The following is a 22,438-nucleotide window of genomic DNA, read 5'->3' as shown; positions in this document are numbered from 1 at the left end:
ACCTGGTTGAATGAAGGTGCAATTAAAAATGATGATGATGATTGCGTTGACTCTTACCTGCTATTCTGTTGTTGACACGGTTGTGACGGGACCACAGCCACAGCACAGCTGCAGACATGGTGTTCACCTCCATTAGACTCTCCACTGCCATGTTCTCAAAGTGCTCTGCACATGGTCGGCAGCCAAAGAAGTTGTGCACATAGCTTCTCATGGAGCTCAAAACCTCTTGAGGATCTGAAAGAAAGAACCACATGAGGTCAGCAACCTGCAGATCAAATGAGAAATGTCAATACAACTTTCAGCTCACTGAAGTACAGTTATTTTTCAACAGAGTGAATATCTCTGTCCAGAAATGCATTTGATTTATTCTAGGAAACTTCAGTGAAATAATTTAAGAAGGAATTAGAAAAGAGAACCATTCTCTGATGGGACTACGACAGATGTGCCTTAATAAAGAGCTCCATCACTTGAGAATGATGTACACTAAGAATCTGAGCTGTTAAAAGCTCGCTAATGGAAGAGGAGCCTTGTCGATTCCCACGGTTCTGCGGGCTTGCAGTAACAGAGAGCTGGGTTAACCCCATATTGGGGCGAATAATCTGTGAGCATGGAATAACCCAATCTGGAGATTATGCGCAGTTAACTCTCTGTGTGAATGGTGGCCAGGCTGTTGTCTCAGGACCACAACAGTCCACAAACATATTTTCCTTGAGCTGTTTGCTTTTGTTCTCAGATTAGCAGGACCTTTAGATGAACCGCACAGCCGGGCGCAGTGTGCACAGGAGCATGGGCTGTTTATGTAAAAAGATCCTGCACTGGTCTTTACTCACACCTCAAATTCTATATTAGAGGTGTGAATATGAATTAGATCTTTTTTTTAAGTATACTACTGTATGGCATGTATGTACATGCAGCCATTAAACTGGTGATCTGTGGGGGGCCAGATGGACGCCCCTTTTTGACCAGTCCATCTGCAGGTCACATGATGGTCCATAAACCAGGGGATTAACCTCTGTGTGTGTGTGTGTGTGTGTGTGTGTGTGTGTGTGTGTGTGTGTGTGTGTGTGTGTGTGTGTGTGTGTGTGTGTGTGTGTGTGTGTGTGTGTGTGTGTGTGTGTGTGTGTGTGTGTGTGTGTGTGTGTGTGTGTGTGCGCGCGTGCGTGTTGAAGACAGATTAACATCCCTGCGAGGAGCGATGCCTCTGATCGTCTGCCTGTTTTATTAACCACTCACATTCCACTAATCTAACATAATCCCTTTTCACACACCCACAATTAGGCTTAATTTTTGCAAAATAGCAAAACATGAAAGAGAAATTGAGAAAAAGACACCAACAAAAATTCTGATGCAGATCATCATCGTCATATAGTCATCATGGTCATTAAGCTCGACACAAAAGCTGTAAACAAGCGAGCCACAACAACAACTTATGCTTGTGCTTGAAGAAATGTAAAACATACAGGGCAGTGGCCCTCCAGGTAGAGGATTGGACAACACAAATATAGATAAATGTTGTGTGTGTGAATATTTGTGAGTGTGTTTGTTCAGTCTTTTCTCTGTGAAGATTTAAATCAGGTCAGTGTGAAGTGAACATGCATCAGACACTAACTTAGCACGCTAATTTGTTTACAAAACCTCATTCCCAGTCTACGCCCGGCTTTGTGAACTCTCAATAGCTGCTCTCATTCACAGTTTGTTTTGTTTGTGTCGCTCGCGGTGTGTGTGTGCTTGTGCTTGTGCTTGTGCGTGGGCGTGTGCGTGTGCGTACCTGCGCCTCCCAGAATTTTGGCCTGGACTGTGAGGACATGAAACAGACTCCACAACCCGCAAGGATAACGTCTGAGGTGGGGCTGTGAACCCTGGCAGCCCACCCACTTCATGCCTTCAGGCAGTGCAGTGTTTGGAACCTGAAAGAGTGAAGAAACAAATGAAAAGTGACGACTGACAAAAAAGCTGAAAGCAGCAAAACATTCGGGGGGGGTAAATGATAAATTGTTATTTCAGTCAAATGAAAGCCCCCTCACCCAACATACCCTCTGCTGACCCAAGAAGTTGAAGTAAGATTATATAATTTAGTTATTTTATTATATATTTATAATCCTGCACTGGAACATAACACAGTAGAATACCATACTGCAATAAACAAGGAAGCTGGAGGTTACTTTCATTTATTTTTACAGCTAACCCTACAAACTGTTAACATGGTTCTGTCTCTACTTTGGTGAGATGTATAGTTATCATACAACTCAAACTGAGTGAATATTTATCATGCAATGGAGAAAAGTTCTTGTCCAGCATGTCGAATGTCATCTATCTTTAACTGAGTACAAAATTTGGTTTTATGAGATTATCGAGTAACTGCGCACTATTTTTATTTAGACGCCAAACTTGGTAGTGCAACGATAAATGATACAGTGACTCATTAAGATATTTTAACAATAAACACATTTAGTGTTCAGAGATGCAGGCAGATCCTGGAGGTTGTGACATATTAACATAAGGATAAACAGAATTACCTTTGTTGTTTTTTAGGGGGCTTTGTTAATTATGTTTTAAAAAAGAAAAAAAAGAAAAAAATTATTTGAAGGGTGATATTTGTAAAATCTCCTAAAAAGCAAAGCATCTCTGGAGCAACTCCGAACCTGTTCAACTTAATGAAAGGCCTTGCACGTAGTTTCCCTGATCAATGAAAAGTCAATCTCAGGTTAATGGCTGAGCCCTCCACTAATGAACCAAAGCTATCCAGATCTCTAACCACGAGCCACAGTTGAATCCAACAACATATTTTCTCTGACATAAAGTCGTTTCACTCGCAGCACTGCATCGCCATCACCGCTGTGATTGACAGGGTTACTCACATGTCAATGGTAAAGATTTGGTGTGTCTATGCATGAGTGTGTGTGTGTGTGTGTGCGAGTCCATTTCCTCTGAGGCAGAGTCTATTCATACCTTCCCATTGATTCATTGATTCATTGATTTGCCTGCTAAAAGCTAATGATGTAAGTAAGTGACTCTTTCAATTTGCAAGGGGCTGTACACTGGAGGCATGCAGGCTTCATTCCAAAGACAACAGCACATAGATCCTCGGCTGTAGGTGCTGGCACAGAGACAAGGCCAGAGCACACACTCAAACATCTTTTGAAACATATACATTTTCTTGGTGTGCACACAAGGATTTTAGAGAAAAAATTTTAAGTTCCTCGCTGCCGTAGCAGTGTCTGTGATGTGTTTTTTAACTGACTGAGGTATTTGACTGACAGGCGACCTTGTCGCTCAGAGAAATGAAAACGTGACACTCAGATAGACATCCTCACGTCAGTCGGTGTGGTGACACACTCTCAGCTCGCCATTCCTGAACTTTTACGTTTCCATCCCTTTACTTTTAGATGCTTTAACTTCTATACGTTGTGTTTCTGGATCAACTAGCTGTTATGCATCATTATGCAATTGACCTAAATGGTAAAGATTAATTTGGAGGCTGAAGAATTTCTGTAAGAAGGATGTACAACATGAAAGCTTTAATTCGTTTTAGGTTTGTGTGCCTGTGCTGGCTCACCTGTGCTGTATTATCCAATATCTCTTTTAAGGACACGTAGGAAATCTCATCAGTAGTCTGGTTCTGTAGCCAGGAGTTCACAGACTTCAGCAAGTTCATCACTATAGGACGGCCTGGAAAATACTGTAGAGAGAAACAAAACAAAAAACCCATCAATCCTTCTACTTAATCACCAGCAGAAGAACTATTTATTATTCTACCACATAAAAAAACCTTCCATTAAGAATTGTTACACTGCTTGAATTGTACTGACCTAAAAGTAAAAAGTACTGTAATAAAAAGTGTACTAAAGTGAAAGTACATTGTACTCTATGTTTTAAGTGTATTAACTGGATCGCCATAAGCAGTTGTATGAATCGGTTCACAATAGAAAACATTCAAAGGACATTTTTCAATTAAAAAAGTATCTAAAAACACACCGTAGCACTTTGATTAGCAGACAAACAAATATAAAACAGGATTCTTCTGTTATACAGATAAAATGACAACAAAAATGCCAGTCAAAAGGTTTGAAACAAATTGAAATGATGTACACACTCAGTGGCAACATTATCATAGTGTAAATTGTACTTAAATAAACTGTAAAACAATACCCACAAAATTACCTTTACCTCAAAAAAATCCTTGTATTAATTATATTCACTGGGGGAAAAAAACTATTCTAATAGAGAAGTTGGGTCATGAGGCTTTGAAAGTTTAGAAAGTACTTCAATTAAATAGACTTGCTGCGACTTTGAGTAAATTAAGTAATGAATTGACTTTTCAATTTAACTTTATTCGTGTTGCTTTCCCAACTATGTTTTGAAATGGTTTATAAGCCTTTTAAATGTATTTATTTTTTATATACATTTGGATAGTGCACATACTTTACGTGCGAGATGGGGCTGGAGGCTTGAGTGTTTTTATCCTAAGAATCTTTAGAGAATTTCAATAAATGTGACAACAGCTGAGCTTAAGCCTCGTCCTTCATTAAGATCCATTTCATAAGCCACTAACAACCACTTAGGCACTCCCGGCTCAGGGCTTTACTCCCATTGTGTATTTACTCCTTGTCAAACTAGCATCACCATGGCAACAACCAAAGCGGTGAGGAAACACGATCCTCTAACTTGCGAAGTGGGTACGCAGAGAAAAAGAGGAAATCCCACCGACTGGTGCCTGAGGCCAGTGATGACAGACTAGAGACAGACTCAGACACCCGAGGATACACCGACTATAGAAAACAGCTGATGTCTCCAGTAATCCCAGTGCCAGAGAGAGAGAGAGTGGATCACTTTAAAAAAGTTTAGCTGATTGTGCTTCCTGTTCTTACAGTAAACCTGCGTGCATGGAGCAGTTTAAGATAATGGTCCCATTTCTCAGAAACAGGGAAGGGATCAAGCTTGTTTCCAAAACTTCTAGAAAATAAAACTAGTCCCATGGTAACTTGGTAGGCTATTTTTCTTGACAACAAACAAATATTTGAAATCTCTCCAAAAAACATCAGTCAACTGTTTATAAATGACCCGACACTTTGGGGACATCAAGTGTACTGGAAGCGCTTTATGGACCATTTTGAGTTGCATCACCGAGTCTTTTCAATTTGGCCTGAACCATCTGTTCCACTACACACATCTGCAAACACTGACACTGTCACACAGGCCCTCTCTAGGGGACCACAACGCCGTCATCTATTCATCACACACCAACATAATCTGTGCGTAACACACTGACCTCCTTACCAGATCCTGACTGATATGTTTACACCTTTGTGGTTGGGTGTAACAGAGTATAACCAGGCTCTGGTTTTTGAGCCTCCCCCTTTCATCATTTGACCATTAAAAATTCAACCGCCATTCTGCTTAATCAAAATACATAAAGGCTTGGTCGTGTTGAAGGAGGCCAAAACTGAAACATTACTTAGAGAACAATTTGGGGGAGAATCTACAAAACATACTTTCCCGGGCAATTATCTGTTTCTCTTAGAAAGATTCTTGTAAACCACCCTTTCCCCTAAATGTCTCTACATAGTAACAATCAACCGCCACAAAATAAATCATCAACCTTTTAATGATGGGATTTTTGCATCTTTGAGAAGAAGAAAAAAAAAAAAAAAGCTATGACTGATGATATTTTCCCCCACTCAGTTCAAAATAAACATAATGTTATGAATCGGAGTTCATCTGAATGGTGCAATGTACACAAACAGATTTGAATCACATTAGAGTAAAATATGAGGAGAAACATATTTTTGGATTTGCATTTGAGATTATGGTTGAAATGTTGAAAATAGGACTTGTTGAGGATTTGCCGAATACCCCGTCTGTGCCACAAAACACAGATGCACAAACACAGAGTGGTGAATTTGGGACGTAAAGAGCAGACAAAGACTTGTGATGTTTGCAGTTGGTGGCAGCGTCGTATAATAGGTTTAGGAGTGGATCTAAGGTCTGAGTGCTCACCAGTCAGAAAAGCTCATTAAACAGACTTATGAATTTAACCAGAAGAGAGAACGCAGGTGTTTTCCACTAACGGGCTTATGTCAGCATCACCAAGCAACAATATTCAGGAGGTTTCTGCAGCTGTTCTGATCACTAACTCTGAAGCCGTTCACGTGTTTCACTAAGTGTTGGTGTGAAAAACAAAACGTTGTCTTTCACTCAGATATTTCTCACTTATTCTCATTAACTTTTCTCTGTCTGAGTCACTGGTCTTCAGTGCTTCACTATGTTACGAATGTACACCCAGTATCAAAGCTATACCGGTTATATTTTGGCAATGAGGAAAGTGAAGCCGAAGGCTGCTCCCGTCTGCAATAAATTCAATAAAGATCTGTACCCATTTTACTGAATGTAGTTGTCCACAAATTCTGTGTATGAAACTTACACAGTTAAGAGACCAAAACTAAGAAATAATGCAACTGGTGATATCTTACTCCTCTGCTCTTAAAATCAGTTTACTGTAGAACAAAAACATTATCAAGTTTGGCCTAAGACATCACTGATTATAGATTGTCGAAATATACTTTATTCCATTCCTATCTGATTGAACTTGATATTTCTGCCTCCGTACACACACACACACACACACACACACACGCACGCACACGCGTACACACACTCTTTTAGCCCGGTAACCCTCCTGCTCCTATCCCAGTTGGACCATGACAATCCCATTCACCCCAGCAATATGTCATCCCTGATCCGATTAGTATCAGCAGCACTTGAGAAACCACAAGCTTCTTGTGGCAGGGGTCCTGGGAGGGAAGCATCTGTTGGCTGCAACAGGGCAGGGCAGGCCGGGGCCCGGGAGAGGAAGACCGGGATGAAGCCCCCTCGGTTATAATCCAACTTCAAGTCAAAGCATAGAGACAGAGGAGGGGGGTGGGCTCTGCAGGCACGTGTCAGAACGGAGAACAGCAAACAGCAGCCATGTGCTTACACACACACACACACACACACACACACACACACACACACACACACACACACACACACACACACACACACACACACACACACACACACACACACACACACACACACACACACACACACACACACACACACACACACACACACACTAAGCTAAATCATATCTCACAATGTGCTAACTGATGATCTGAAAATAACAGTGAAATTACGGAAAATTAAACAAGCAGCTATTGTAGAAAGAATTCCGGAGGTCATAGAAAACACTGTGGCAACCGTGGCACATGAATGTCATATGTGGAGTGCTGGCGTGAGAAGGCCAAACCCAGTGTTCCTTTAACCCCCCCCCCCCCCCTCCTAATTCTTTGTTTTATTCGTCTGCCCCTCTGTCCCCTCTGGGCTGAAGGGCTTCTTTCAAGAAAAGCAGGATAGAGGTGTAATCCTTAAAAACCTTGATGTAATGCTCTCATGCTTCCCAAGATCCACTTTTTTAATCCTCATATACATGTAGAGGATTCATAAATCCGGCTTCAGCCTGACAAGACAGTAAATCTAGTAATATTATGGCCCAGTGTAAAATGGAGAAAAAATAGCATGTAGAAAAAAAAAAAAAAAAAGCAACCCCCATGTTTACGTGTTTACGTGTGTGGATGGAGACACAAGAGGAGACACAAAGATGGGATGATTAAAGACGACAAAGAAACAAACAAGTCATGGAATTGAAATTCTTGGACAGAGCAGGGAGTCATTTTTGAGAGATTTGTGAAAAGATAAGGGGATGAAAGATGATGCATTCACACTGTCCTGAAAATACACAAAACACACAGTAGCTGCACAGAATACACAAATAATCAGTTATCAATCAACAAAAAATTTAAAGATGTCAAATCCCAAAATTAATGAAATGTCCACTTAAGTTGCTTTTAATTTTCTTTTTAATGCAAGTCTGATCATGTTGGTTTTTCAATTCAGCTCAAACGCTTTAGATAAATAAAATTACAGAAATAAAAGAGTCCCTTGACTAAAATCCTTTATTTATTAACAATATTATGTGTATGTGTATATTATGTTCTCTAGACACCGTTTTCCCATTAACAAATTTCAGATTAATGTAAACAGCATTTTTCTAATGTGCAATATAAACACATCAATATTCATTTGACTTTTAAATATTTCGATTAAAAATTTCATAACGTAAATGTACAGCCAAGTTGTGAAATGTGTATAGATTTATTCATTTAGAATTTGTTCAGTTGACAAAAGAATATAGGTGCAATTAAAATAAAAACAAAACTGAAAAAGTGTCCAACAAGGGTGAAGGAAAAAGAACAAATTGTTTGTTGTAGCTCGTTCAACACTTCATGTTCAAACACAGGAACATGCTTAAAGGCATTATGTGTGAGCTTGTATGTGAAAACAACAGTTTCTAATTAAAAACTAAGAAATGAGTCATGAAAAAACAAACACAACAGCAGCATTAAAATGATGCCGTCATCGTGAGTCACTTTGGCTCTGCTCTAGTCACATGACTCACACAAGGAGTTCAGCGTCAGGTTTTCTTTTTTGTCCCAAACACAATGTTAGGAATCATGAGAACAGAAGTATGAAGATAAGGTCATTTCTTCACTGAACGAAAGGTTTGTGGTAAAAGCAGGAAAATTAAAAAGAGTGTTTTCTGAGATTTTCACAAAACTTCAAAGTGTGATGAATAAACTACACTGTGAATCCGGCGGCTGCATGCACTACCCCCCTCCAGTGTCAGAGTCCTCTTCCACCCCGTTTCACAAACTATTTCCTTGTCTCACATTAACTGCTCCTAACAAGCTGCCAGGTTGAGAGCATTCAGCCTCTTTGTACCACGAGTGTTCAGTCAAATGTCAATGCGGGCTGTCACAAGTTGCGATCAGATGCAACAATGACCGCCTCCTCAGCTACACAAAGCCTGCTGAGCAGCCGGGGCATTCTGGTGGGGGGGTGGGCTAAAAATACCACTGGGACCTGCTGCTATTGACTAAACAAACTGGAGCTAATAGGAGGCCATGGCACTGTAAGACACACACGCGGGGGGGGGGGGGGGGGGGGGGGGGAGAGAGAGAGAGAGAGAGAGAGAGAGAGAGAGAGAGAGAGAGAGAGAGAGAGAGAGAGAGAGACGCCTCTCGAGAGTGAGATATAATCAGAGAGATTGGTGGCAGATGAGGGCAGTGAAACAGCCTGGTGCGTAGCCAATGGGGACAGGGCGAGCAGGTCAGGCTCATCATCACAGCATGTTTCCCTGGCTGGCACGCTTTACAAAGGAAGGAGGGAAAGACCAAGTATGTCATCAATAAGGAAACGTTTGAGAGAGACAGCCAAAGGGAGTACTAAGAATAACGTGAATAATTGGGCAAATATGGAAAAACTTCAAAATGTAAATGGAATACAAGAGAGAAATGTCGGAAAAATGTGGGGAATAACAAGTGCTGGAAATATGGGAACATAAAGGAGAAAGGAGCGTGGCAGTAACAAGTCTGGTCTTCCATCCAGCCTCTTTTTGCTTCTCTCTCAGAGAAATGACGCTTTTCTCGCCTTTTACCACAGAGGACTGGCAAGGCCACAAGTATTGACAGAAATGTTTGTGTGAAGCCACAAGCACGGAGACGGCACAAGTATAAAAAGAGTGCAGTTAGTGTGTCTGAGTGAGGTTTACCAATCGTCTGGTCAAAGCCTGAGAGCTGCAAGTGGGTGGCAGCCACGCTTCAATCCCCCTGGGAGCCCACATCAAGAGGGTCAACAATACCCACGAGAGCCTTTGTGCTCCTGTTGCAGTCCAGGACATCTACTTCTGCTTTCAATAATGTGTGTGTGTGTGTGTGTGTGTGTGTGTGTGTGTGTGTGTGTGTGTGTGTGTGTGTGTGTGTGTGTGTGTGTGTGTGTGTGTGTGTGTGTGACTCAAAATCACAGTGCATTCAGCAAAACAATTAGGTGAATATGCAAAATAGAAAAATGAAAGCTAAAAGAATAAAACAAGAAACCAAAATTTTAAATGCTGCAGCAGCTCGGACATAAACATTTTGCTGTCTCACTCCCCATCTAGTGGTGACCTGCTGTAACTGCACATTTCTGTTGATTGCGATACATACAAATAAGTTAATCAGGTATAGATGTAACTGCAGGTCCGTCGTGGTTTTTGTCTCTGAATAATCATTTGAAATAGATTTTAGTTCTAAGTCCTGAATGTATTCAGCAGATGCAAAACATATATTATTGTCAAAGGTAGTAAATAGATAATAAAGCAAGGTATTTGTTCAGTATGTATTTGGTGCTTGTGATCAGTACCTTTGCCAGGACAGAGATGTATTTCTTGAGGGATTTCAGGGCCACTCCTTTGATCACAGCATGTACAGCCAGCTCCACACGCAAGGAGTAGTGCAGGGTTGATTCCAGGTCTGCCATGTACACCCTGGATCTGAACAGAGCCCCCACATGATCACACTTTGGAAGTTAAAAAAAAAACCTCCAGAAATGTATAGTACCAATAAGTAAAATTAAAAAACACAACATATTTGCTGTGTCTCACTCATACTTATTGAATGGTTTCCAGGGCTCCTCTGTCCTATTTTTAAGACTGTCTTGTGAGACTGGTGGTGGCCTTCCTGACCGCACTACTCCAGGCAGCCTCTGGAGGGCATAAGAGTAAAACGTACGAGCCTCAATGTTGCTGTGGAAAAGAAGGACAAGTGAAAAGTGAGTATTTCACAGAATAATGACAGAAACAACTTCCTTTAGAGAGCTTGTTTCATCTCAGCAGTGTTTTACTCTTTCAGTCTCAAAGCACACCACTATTCAAACACCAGTCGCAACAACAGGCCTGGGAATACCTCAACCTACAGCATGGAACATCGGGATTGAAGCAGAAAGGACTTGCTCTAGCACATGAGCCATAATTGGTCCAACACCTCATGGCGCGAAGGCATAACCACCTGCCTTTAAACTGAGCAAACTGCAAATGTTAGAAACGTTCAACAATATCGGTGTGAGCATTGGACTCAGCTTGCACAAGATCCTGTTATCAAAACAAGTTTTTGTAGCCATGTGAAGAGCTTAAGATAACAGGATGCAACTGCTAATGATATTTGTAAGATATTAATAAAAACATGCTTGTTTAAAATTCTGGTGTGCAACACGCTTGGGGCTAAGTCCACCTGAGATAATCTAAATATGCAAGGACATTATAACTGAACGCTCAAATTATTTTGGTCATTGTTGTGTTGCAGTAGACCACTGCCATAAAAAATATTTTATGACCGGCATTTTTATTGCCCCATATTTTACACATTTACAGGAACACATTTTAAATACAGAGCAGATGGAGCCAGAGTTGCATGGAACAACACGAGAGAGTTCGCTGATCATTAGGCATGTGATAACCCTGCAACCGGAACCACAGCCATTAATGTGCTCTCCATCCACCCTCCACTGGTTGCAATCCTCCTCTCATTTGTTGTCTCCTCTTGTCATGGACATCAAGACAGAAAGATAGAAAGAGAGAGAGCGAGTGAGAGAGAGAGGGAGCGTTGTAAAACTGGAACAGGATGGTAATAAGGAGGATGGATACTCTGGGCCAACGCTCACTCACACCAGCCCAGGACTCAATTACACCTGCGTGTCTGGTGGGAGTGTACAGATGTGGAGAGAAAACCATTCATCCAGTGATCCCCAGGGCCAGCGGGCAGGCGGGCGTCAGGGTGGGCTGAGAGGGAATGCATTCACCTGGGACATGCACACATTACATGCATGACAGATGTGAGACACCCCTGCATACTCCCACTCCCACGCACACACTGAAAAACACACACACACACACACACACACACACACACACACACACACACACACACACACACACACACACACACACACACACACACACACACACACACACACACACACACACACACACACACACACACACACACACACACACACACACACACACACACACACACACACACACACACACACACACACACACAACTCTCCCAGGATCAATCAGACATTCAGTGATGATGGGAGGCCATCTGTCGCCGTGCGCGGCTGGGGCTTGTTTGGCAGGTGAAGCCAGGAAAGCAATGGCATTGTTTTCATGCAAGAAATTAAAAAACCTCCCTTCTGTACAGTGATGGAGATGAGGGGGGTTGGAAGGGGAGAGATGGAGGGTGAATAAATAAATCAGCAATAAATCATTTCCTTTTTGCATTTGTCAACTAAAAAGAGTCCTCTTTGCATGCCAAGTTATTGAAACAGCCAAACAAAGAGGCAGAAAACAGCAGATGAATTTGCAGGGTGAGGAATGATCAGCGCTGCTTTATGATAGTGAATAATAGGAGCGATTTTCATGCTCTGATCCCATTAAAAGGCCAGATGTTTAAAGGTATTTTCATGAATAGGGTTCAGATAATGAGCATATTACAAAGCTTAGCAACAGACAGCAATGCTGTTGCATGTGGAACAATGGCAACCAAATGCAGATAATGTGTGTGTGTAAGGCATATCAAGAGACAAGGAGACAAGTTTGGGGCGTTACATAAAAAAGATGCATGCAAAAACCATGAATATGCTTTGGAGGTAGTATTGCCTACACAAAATACTTATTTTCTCATTGAAGCTCTGAATGGTTTATGCCCAATGCCTCATTTCTGATGTGCTGTTATGAACCAGGAAGAATTCAGGTTTTCTGTCTCAAACCTGTTTCTGTTTCCAAAGTCAGAACCCAACACGCGGAAGAAGCTTTTAGTGTTTAATGCAAATAAATATCTAGAACAAGCGCCCAGAAAACTGCAGGATGGCTCAAACTATGAATTACGTTCAAAGCAAGACTGAAGACATTTCTGTTTGCTACTCAGCTTTTCCATGAAATATTCATCTTATACTGAACTAAATCTTTACTGTTTGTTTCCTTCTGTTTTTATTCACCTTTCCCACTGTTACTCTTTTATTTCTGCATTTGCCACAGTTTTTTTTGTTGATACAAGGCATTTTGAATTGCTAAAATGTGCTGTACAAATAGAACTGCCGAGCCTCTACACCTCCCGACTATGTCCGAACACACGTGTTCGTTTGAAAGGATAGCCTTTTATTTTCTAACTGAAATACATAATGTAAACTTCTAAGTGCTCAGCCTCATATTATGAAATGCTCACTTTCAAGGATTGAGGAACTAAAGCATCCAAAATATGTGAACGATAATATGTTAGAAAAAATACAGGTAATAATGCGTTTGTGTGAATCTCTTCATTAGACGCACGCGCACGCGCACACACACGCGCGCGCGCACACACCTCTTTACATCCTGTGGGAGGTGGCTGGTGTTCCTGCTTAGCCACGGTTACCATCACATATTGTCTCATTCCCAGTCTGGCCTCTTCCATTTCTGTATTTACATAGTGGCTTGTTTATGTTCAAAGGCTGCCAGAAAAAGAAAAAAAGCTACCAAGGACTTCAAGAGGACAGTGAAACAGTGTGACTACACTCTGCCTCATATCTCTCATTGGTAGAGCAATGCCTAATAAGTGAAAATGGAATTCTGCCTTTCCACTGGTAATATTAACAGTCAGTCACAGCAGCTATCTTTTTTATTTTGTATCGACAAACTCAAGACACATCACACTGTGCATTTAAGTTATGCACACTCGTGTTTCACTCTGTGGCTATTCAGATTATACCTACTCAATTTGATTTTCTATAAAGCTATACTAAAATATTGTATATTTAACAAAAGAAAAGGTGAATTAAACTGAAAGAGCTAGAAGACTACGGCCTGACTGAGAGCTACACTTCACTCCGAAGACATCTAATGAGACACAGTGGGCAAAAACAGCCATGTCATTGAAACATGTTATTTTAATAGTAATAACAACACAATTGTTTAGTTGAAAGACTAAATGATAAATGGACTAACTTATATAGCGCCTTCACTGACAGCAACCCCAAAGCACTTTACGTAGCTCATCACATTCACCCATTCACACACCATTGGAGGCTGCAGCCATGCAAGGCGCTCTCACTTCAATGGGGGCAGTTTGGGGTTCAGTGTCTTGCCCAAGGACACTTCGGCATGTAGGGAGGCAGAGAGCCTTCCGATTGGGAGATGACCGCTCTACCAACCGAGCTATGCCACAGCTCTCTTTTTATGGCATCAAATGTTCAAACATTTCTCACCAGAAATGTAAACACCCGACACCTAAACTAACAAACGCCCAGTTCCTTTACAAATATAAAAGCACTCAAAAGATTAAAGACTCCCAAAGCGTAAAGGAGTTCATGGTGCAGCAGGAATTCTTTTGTAAATTTGATAGTGACACATTTGTCACTGCCCCACACACAACCTGCACTGCTGAAGTGCCAAACTGACTGTACTGCAGCCTATACATACAGAATGTATAGATCTGTATGAGGATCTTATCACATGTCCTGGAGGCAGACAATTATCTTGGAGAAAAGAAAAACAAAACTTAATCCAGAGGTGCAGTGTTTTGTTTAAGTGAAATTATTGTGTCCACAGACAGACAACTCATAGGCTGTGGACAGTCTTCAAGTTATATTGTCCCTCCTCTGAGGTCCCTATCAGGAGCTGAAGTTGTATTTAATACTTTTAGCACTTTTATTATTAGATTTTATTTTCTCTGAGATTATTAAATACCAGGCGCTAAATCTTTGTGTGGGACAGTAATATTCATGGAGTGATTATAAATGTTTTACTGCTGTTTCAACATGGATTTTACCAGACCGATAAAGAAACTATGTTTACATAGAGTCAACCAGAGAGAGAGAGAGAGAGAGAGAGAGAGAGAGAGAGAGAGAGAGAGAGAGAGAGAGAGAGAGAGAGAGAGAGAGAGAGAGAGAGAGAGAGAGAGAGAGAGAGAGAGAGAGAGAGAGAGAGAGAGAGAGAGAGAGAGAGAGAGAGAGAGAGAGAGAGAGAGAGAGAGAGATGTTTGGAAAAAGGAAATAAACACAAAGAAATGAAAATGAGACGGTTCTGCAGAAGTAGTAAAGACAACTCATGCTCTCACACTTGGAGTCTGGAGAAGTTGCCTCCTGGGTAATAGAGGTAGCAAGATGGAAACTCAGTCACGCCCAGTTTGGCCACCAGACCGTCCTCAGTATTCAAGACTCTCCGCACGGCAACGTTTTCAAACTGCAACAGGTCCAGGGTTACCTAAAGCACAAAACACAGATACACACTGATAAATGGCAAAAATATTTTCCTCAGGTTAAACTCCAACACATACACATCTTACACAATCTTGATTTCATGATTTCTGAAGAGAGAAAAAGGTTTTCACTTAAATCCAAGTGGTGTGTGACTGATTAAGCAAACTGGGAAATGTGCTGCTCGGAATGATGGAGAAACGACCCTCTACCTCTCTGCCGATGTAGGATAGGGGCTCCTCAAAGATCAGGGCCAGGTGCCGAACATTGTTAGTCTCAAAGAAGTTGTCAATCTCAGCTTGACTGGAGACAGACATGCAGACAAAACAGGTAAAACCTCAGTGACACCCGTGACGCTGATTTGAAAAAAATTGAAACATCACCAGTAAATGGCTTTGGTCTTCAGTTCATAAAAAAGAAAAGAAAACATTTGAATGACACTTCACAATTCTTCTGTTTTGTTTTGAGTTTTTTTCAGTAAATTTTTTTGTTTTAAATAAATAATCTAATTCAAATCTGCTGTGGTGATATAAGAATGGTGTCTTAACCCATTGAGACAAAACTTTAAAGAAAAATGTTTGATTTCCTGACAACTGCGGTGAAAAGGTACTTTTTTTTTAGGTTGGAAAAAACAAGCAAAACAAGCAAAAAAGTCTTGACAGTGACAAAAAGAGAAACTAAAAAGCAAACTCTGCTTCCTCTTATTTGCTTCCTGAGTGAAAGAATAGTCTGCACACGAACAGCACATGAGACTGCAAAAGTACTGATACACTCGGGAGGAGTGCTCAAAGTAAAAAAAACAAACATGTTACACAACCAACATCTGATAAAGAAAACATTTTTAAATTCAACTTTTGTCAATACTGACTTGCATACTGTGTTGCGCTCAGTAAACCTTTTTCCCCACTGCTTCGTTCAACAAATCTGCAGGCTAAAAAATTAAGTTAAGAAAAATCTGAAGCAGCAGTAATAAGAAAATAAATCAATGCTGCTGCAACTTTATGGGGAAAAGTAGTAGCTGTAATTTACAAACAACGGAAATAACTCACTTATAAGAAATTGGAGACAAAAAATGTGGATTTTCATAAGCATGAACAGAAGGCAGCTAAAATCACTTCACGTTTATTTCCTATTGTATTAAAAGTACTTTTTGGTTATAACAAAGACACACGTGTAGATTGTATATATAGCACTGTAATAAACCAACAAACATTTTACTAAATGTACTTGGTGCATTTTGGGGATGAAAATATATCACAGTAAGATCATAACTCAATGATTACATAAATGGAGAGAGGCCGGTAAAGACTGATCAATACAGTGTGCAAATATGTTTACCTGGTGGGCTCCAGTGGGGGGCAGGCAGGAGGCCAGGGCTCTTTATGGGTTTCCAGCTTGTCAATGATTTTGTGACGCAGGCCACGAAGATCTCGAGGAAAATCTACAAATCAAAAGATATTATACAGTCTTAATTCCCAGAATGGCTGGGATTTGAGACAAAAATGTAAAAAATAAATATAGGATGAAACTGTTAATCTCACTAAATCAAATCATCATATTATCATAGAGTATCATTTGTATTATTTAAAAAAAAAAAAAAAAAAAAAAAGCTCATTGTGAGTTTAATGGCCAGGACACGTCTCACCACAAAAGGCTTGAAAAGCTTGTGGGACGAATAAAGAGCAGCTGGAAGAGCATTCTGCAACCAGTTAGACTAATTGGCAGCAGTGTATTTACATGGCTGGCTATAAAAAGAGTTTTTTTATATCCAGTCGCCAAGAAGTAAAAATTAGCCGAGGTTCAAGAATTTGTCATAAAATCTGTGTGTAAATCGGGCAACAATTGGAAATGAGAAAAGTCTCTTGTCAACATGAAATAACGGCGAGTTTGAAGATCTAACCATCCAAACTACAGACTATTTTCAAATAGCTCAGAGATATGGGGAAAATCTCTGAGGACGAGGGACGAGGTCTTTGTGCTCCTCATGATCTTCAGGCATTCGGGTTATCGTACAATCCACAAAGGCCCACAGAATAGACACGCATATCGTAAACATAAAGTCACATATGAACACAGTCCAAAACAGGACACATAATGCTACAGAATGGTGACCATGGTCCTTATTCTACTCTTATTGAATGACCCTCAGGATTAAGTACAGATATTTTTAAAGCTAACTTCACTAATGTACAAGTAAGAGATAGCAAATGGACAAAAATACAATATCAGACCAGAGGACAGTTCAAGATAAACATTGTGGAGTGCAGGACTACTTTGATACTGATAGTTTCTGTTTTCACTGAACCATCCAGAGGGGGAAACTATTTTAGATGTATGAAGACGGTAAGTAAATAGAGTGAAGGCGTCTGAATTGTATAAATGTGAGTGTGTAACAATACCTTTAAAAGGCCCTCCTGTAAAATTTGAATCAGAGTAGGCTTGGAAAAACTGCAGAGAGAGAAGGGGGGGGGGGGGATACACAGATTAGACGGCCCTCACACAACCATGAGAGAAGCGAAGCGAGGTTGTGTAATATATGGTGGGGGGAGCCTTCCCCTCTGCCCACCTCAACCTCTGAGTCCTTCCTGGTTAAAATGAAGCACAGATGTTAGAGCTCCATTGTGAGCTCCAACAGAAGGAGCTCTTTGTCTCTTCAGCTTTCACCGGACGACCGAGAGCAGAGGCTTTGGGCCGCACGAATGCTGACTGAGCCGATATGTTACCAATACAAATGCAGATGTTTGGAACAGGAGTATTCCTGCAGTGTGTCTGCTGATCATGCAAAAGTGAAGGCCACACTGCATTCATTGTGTGACAAATTCATAACATCGTTTTGAGAGCATCGGAAATTGTACATTCACATTTCACAACACACTCTAATCAGCTCGACAGTAAAACAAGAAATTGCTGTGGGATCCAACTAAAGCTCCACGTTTTTCATCAGATAACTGAAAAACATACTTTGTCTCACTCCGGAAATAATGGAAATAAAACCCAGTTCAACTGATTTTAAAGTGTTGGTGCTTCACAATGTATCAAGGACATTAAACTAAGCACTAAAAGAACAGAAAAGAGGTCTTGTCCCCGGTAAATTATTTTTTTCAGTGAATATTAATCAAAATCAAGACATATCAGGGCTGGAAAGGAACTCGGAGACAGGTTTAAGCAAAACTGTGAACATTCCTCACTCCTTTTATGGTCGAGTCAGAAAAATGTATGCCAGCAGCAGCAGCAGCAGCAGGGTAAAGCTCAATCAAGCCTTGTGTGCTGGTGCAGGATAGTAACCACAGCATGACAGAAACGTGATGACGTTACTTTTAATCAATTCATTTATGCAAATCACGGACCAAGAAAGATCAAGAATCAGGGTCGTGTTTGCTTCATCAGCACCATCATTTTTTTCTTATTTAGCAAATATTTGACAGTGCCTGGTCAAATCACAGCTGCGGCTAAGATTGATTCTATTAAAAATGAATTTATTAGTATTCCAACTGACAAAATAACAAATGGAAATTGTATTTGCCCCCCACCCCCAAAATAAACAGTTCTAAAAGTAGAAATATGCAGCCTAGTTTAAGAAATGAATCCAAGTAATTATTCATATTAACATGTTTACAGAGTGAACATTATAGGAACAATGACACGATTTTCAAAATAAACTGGATGCTGATTATTTTTCTGTCCATCAACTTTTCATTCAATGAAGACATTCCAAAGAAGAACAAAGCTGCTCTTTGTCTATTTTCCTTCTCTCTATTTTACATTAACCTACTTTACTCAGCCAGGTCTTTTAGATTTGCATTTTTGCAATATTTAACAAAAAGATTTGGAGTATTTTTGTGTTTTTGATCATCTACTGCCTCCTTCATGAATAATTGAGGAATTTTACCAACGGAGCCCACCATGGCCGGATGTAGAGCAAAGTCTTTGGACTTGTGTCACCAGCAGACAGGGACAGGGAGTACTGAAGAGCTGTGCTTAATAAAAACTAATGTTACATTACTTTAGTCATACTCAAGTTACTAGTAAAGGGACTGTTGATAAAATAAAACAAATACTCATGTAAAAGTACTAAGCACTTCTTTCCCCAAAACTACTAAAATTAGCAGTGACCTTTCCACCACATTTAATGTGGTAAACAAAAGTAGGAATTTGATTCCATTTATTTCTCTGAAATGAGCACGTTTACAGCGGATGTGTCAGACAAACAAAGTATGTAAAATGTACTGTAATGTTTTGTTCTTTCAATCAATTATTTTGAAGTTGTTGTGATGAGTCATCAACACATAAAAACCAGTATTGTGGTTATCAATGTCAAAATATCAATGATGGAGAAAAAGGCTGCAAATGAATGAAATACACACACACACGCGCACACACGCACACACACGCGCACACACGCGCACACGCACACACACACACCCACACACTTTGAAAAAAAGGAACTTTGCCTCACAATAATAAAGATTAAAAAATGCAAATCAATTAAATGAAATATCAGACATTAGATTTATCATTTGGGACATATATACATACATTCCACAACAAAAACAATTCTTACTTAGGAGCAGTACATACTTAAAAGTACTCATGAGAGTAAAGTTACTTCGAGCTATGGCAGGAACCTCATGTTTATACTGTGATACCTTTAGAGTGGGATACCCTCTGATTTTGTAGTCGGTGCAGATTTTCCTGCTGTCCTCCGCAGCACAGTCTACAGCTGCTAGGTTCACGGCAGGTTTCCACTCTGAACAACAGACAACAAACAAGAGGGGGAGAGCCACAGTAAATATTTAGTGTACTATGTACTGTGTTCGAAAGCCACATGAGTCAATACGAGATGACAAAGGTCTTAGCAAGGGGACTGCAGATGGAAACTCGCTACGGCTAAAATCTGGTACGAAGCATCTTTTCTTCAACATGAATGTTTTTGTACACGGTCCCTGAAAAAAATAAACGAAATAAATAAAAAGAAGCGGAAGCCCGCAAAATACACAAAATCATCTTCGATGTCAGTTAGATTTAAAAGTACTATTGAATAGAAAAAAAAGAACCATCCAAATGAGAGTACTATTGTAAAAACTACTGAGAAAATTTGATACTTTTTTTGTTGTTGGATGATTTATTGCATCATCAATACCAGGCATTTGATTCAATTCACCTGGATGAAATATCTACTACCAAAAGAACATCCCTCCAGTGAACAAAGAAGTAAATAAATGTTACAGGTTCAACAAAGGTAAGCAGAGTATTTCAAAGAACAACCTTGTTGGTTAAAGAAACGCTGGTAAAAAGCTTAAATCAAACTGTGACTATACACATTATCAATCCATGATTTCACAAGTAGCAAAGAGGATGAGGTACTTATGTATGAGTAAAATAACATTAAAAGACTGAGTATTTGAAGTATGCCACTTCCACCCTGCACACAGGACAGACACATCCCGACTGTAACCAGGCGCTTAGTAATCATCACAAACTTCATCCTTCATTGTCATCTTAATTACATTTCTGCTCTCAAGGCTTTGTGATATTTCTCTTGGCTTTGGCTCAGCTCGAGGATGTGATGGAGAGCCACCGTACTGAGCTGAATAAAAACACTTTCATTAGATCACACGCTCTAATTAACAGACAGAAACAGCAGCTCGGTGCTTCAACTGTTTACATGCAGATCGGGTCCAAAAGAGACACTGTAGCTTTTTGCGATTTAAATGTTTGTATAATTATTTTTCAAATTCTTGTCTTGACACACAAGTATGAAAAAACTGGAATTGTTTGCTGAGCAATGCGAGATTGCAGCTCGGGAGACCTCTCATGGACGATGCTATTGTTTAGGGATGAAACCTGAAATCATTTGCGTATATGATGCATTTGGAAAGTTCTGAAGCTACACTGGTGGAGATTGGAGGGAACCTTTAAGTGGACCCTCACCTCCCGTAAGAAAAAGCTATTGAGAAATGTTTATTTATTGTCCCCTTCGACAGTGACCTGGGGCTTCCTCCTTTGAAAGAAATGCAATGAAGAGGCAGTGTAAGCGCTGCAGCTCCGTACCAACCTTTAATATCTCGGGCCAGGCGCGTGTACACCGGAGAGAAGGCGATACAGTGTCCGCACCATGACGCGTAAAACTCCACCACCATAGCGGCTGTGGAGTTGATCAAAACCGACTCCACATTTCCCGGAGTTAACAACACGACCAGGTCGGAGGAGGTGTAGAGTCCGGCCTCGACAGCGGTGGGTAAAAGCACCCACAAACACAACAAAACTGCAGATATCGCTGTCTTTCTCGGGGATATTTGCATTTTCTCAGTAAACCGAGACGTGGCACGGCCGCAGCGCCGCGCCATCTTCCCCTCCGAGCTGCTGCTGCCGCCTCTATCCGGGAGTCCGAGTGCGGACACTGTTCTCCTCCCTGTCACCAAACTTGACACAACTTTCCTGCTCTTTTGCGTTTTTTTTTTTCTTCTTTTTTTTTAAGGCCTGCAAGCTTCACGGGTCCTCCCCCGAGCCAGCTCAGTGCGCCCCTTCAACGCGCGCGCGCGCACGCACTTCGCGTCTCCTTAAAGTTACGGTGGCAATTTAAAGTGACGCACAACTTTTACCCAGGACGCGTCTGATGGTCCGTGTTAATATAACGCACTGTGACTGACAACGTCGACTGGACTACACGTCTTTTAAACTAAACCCCAACAATTTACCTCAACAATTTAATAGGCTACAAGTAAATCAGTCTGTATATAAAAATCATCCGAGAAAAAGGCAAAGTACTGCATCTATTCAGTTTATATTTACTCCATACTTTAGATACTGCATGTCAGGAGTGAATCACGTTCGGTTTTATGATTAAATACAGTAGATAGATACAAACTATACGTTCTCATTGCTGTTGTGGGAAAGTTTCACCCCAAAGAAGGAACTTAGTTGGGGACATTGACAGTGAATGACATTTGACAATTCCCAGGGGCCAAATTTACAATGGTTAATGGGCTGTCATTTTTACCATGGCAGGGGTGGATCCAGATTATCTGAGGGTCAGAGGGTGTATTAAGAGATACACTTGGGGGTGACATGCCTCTAAAAGTCCCCAAAAAGAAGGTTGACACTTTCTCAAGGTTCAGTTAGTGTATTTATTTCTTTATTCAGCCAAGTTCATTCTTTCTTATTTTCTACATATAATATCCTCATTTTCCACTTTTAAATTTTACAGGTACTCCAGTTTCCTTCCAAAGTCCAAAACACATTTGTTTTTGGTTAATCCATGCCTCTGGGTTACATGGTTCTCTTG

General features: G+C 40.6%; 1 protein-coding gene across 1 annotated transcript in view; it reads right to left on the bottom strand.

Annotated features, from left to right (window-relative positions):
• Window positions 1–21,698, bottom strand: part of qsox1 (quiescin Q6 sulfhydryl oxidase 1) — a 31,779-nt gene extending 10,081 nt beyond the window's left edge. The window contains exons 1-11 of the mRNA XM_080472677.1: window positions 21,209–21,698; window positions 19,800–19,900; window positions 17,553–17,601; window positions 16,492–16,594; window positions 15,366–15,456; window positions 15,015–15,160; window positions 10,529–10,663; window positions 10,282–10,411; window positions 3,557–3,679; window positions 1,769–1,907; window positions 58–234 (exon numbers count right to left, since the gene is read on the bottom strand). Coding sequence (XP_080328803.1) covers window positions 58–234; window positions 1,769–1,907; window positions 3,557–3,679; window positions 10,282–10,411; window positions 10,529–10,663; window positions 15,015–15,160; window positions 15,366–15,456; window positions 16,492–16,594; window positions 17,553–17,601; window positions 19,800–19,900; window positions 21,209–21,500 — 1,486 coding nt within the window. The 5' untranslated portion in view covers window positions 21,501–21,698. The remainder of the gene's footprint in view (window positions 1–57; window positions 235–1,768; window positions 1,908–3,556; window positions 3,680–10,281; window positions 10,412–10,528; window positions 10,664–15,014; window positions 15,161–15,365; window positions 15,457–16,491; window positions 16,595–17,552; window positions 17,602–19,799; window positions 19,901–21,208) is intronic.
• Between the last annotated feature and the right edge of the window lie 740 nt (window positions 21,699–22,438).

Source organism: Lipophrys pholis (assembly GCF_963383615.2).
Source record: "Lipophrys pholis genome assembly, chromosome: 10".
Taxonomy (NCBI): domain Eukaryota; kingdom Metazoa; phylum Chordata; class Actinopteri; order Blenniiformes; family Blenniidae; genus Lipophrys; species Lipophrys pholis.
The sequence above is the reverse complement of the archived record's forward strand: the minus strand, read 5'-3'. Positions and strand labels throughout refer to the sequence as shown.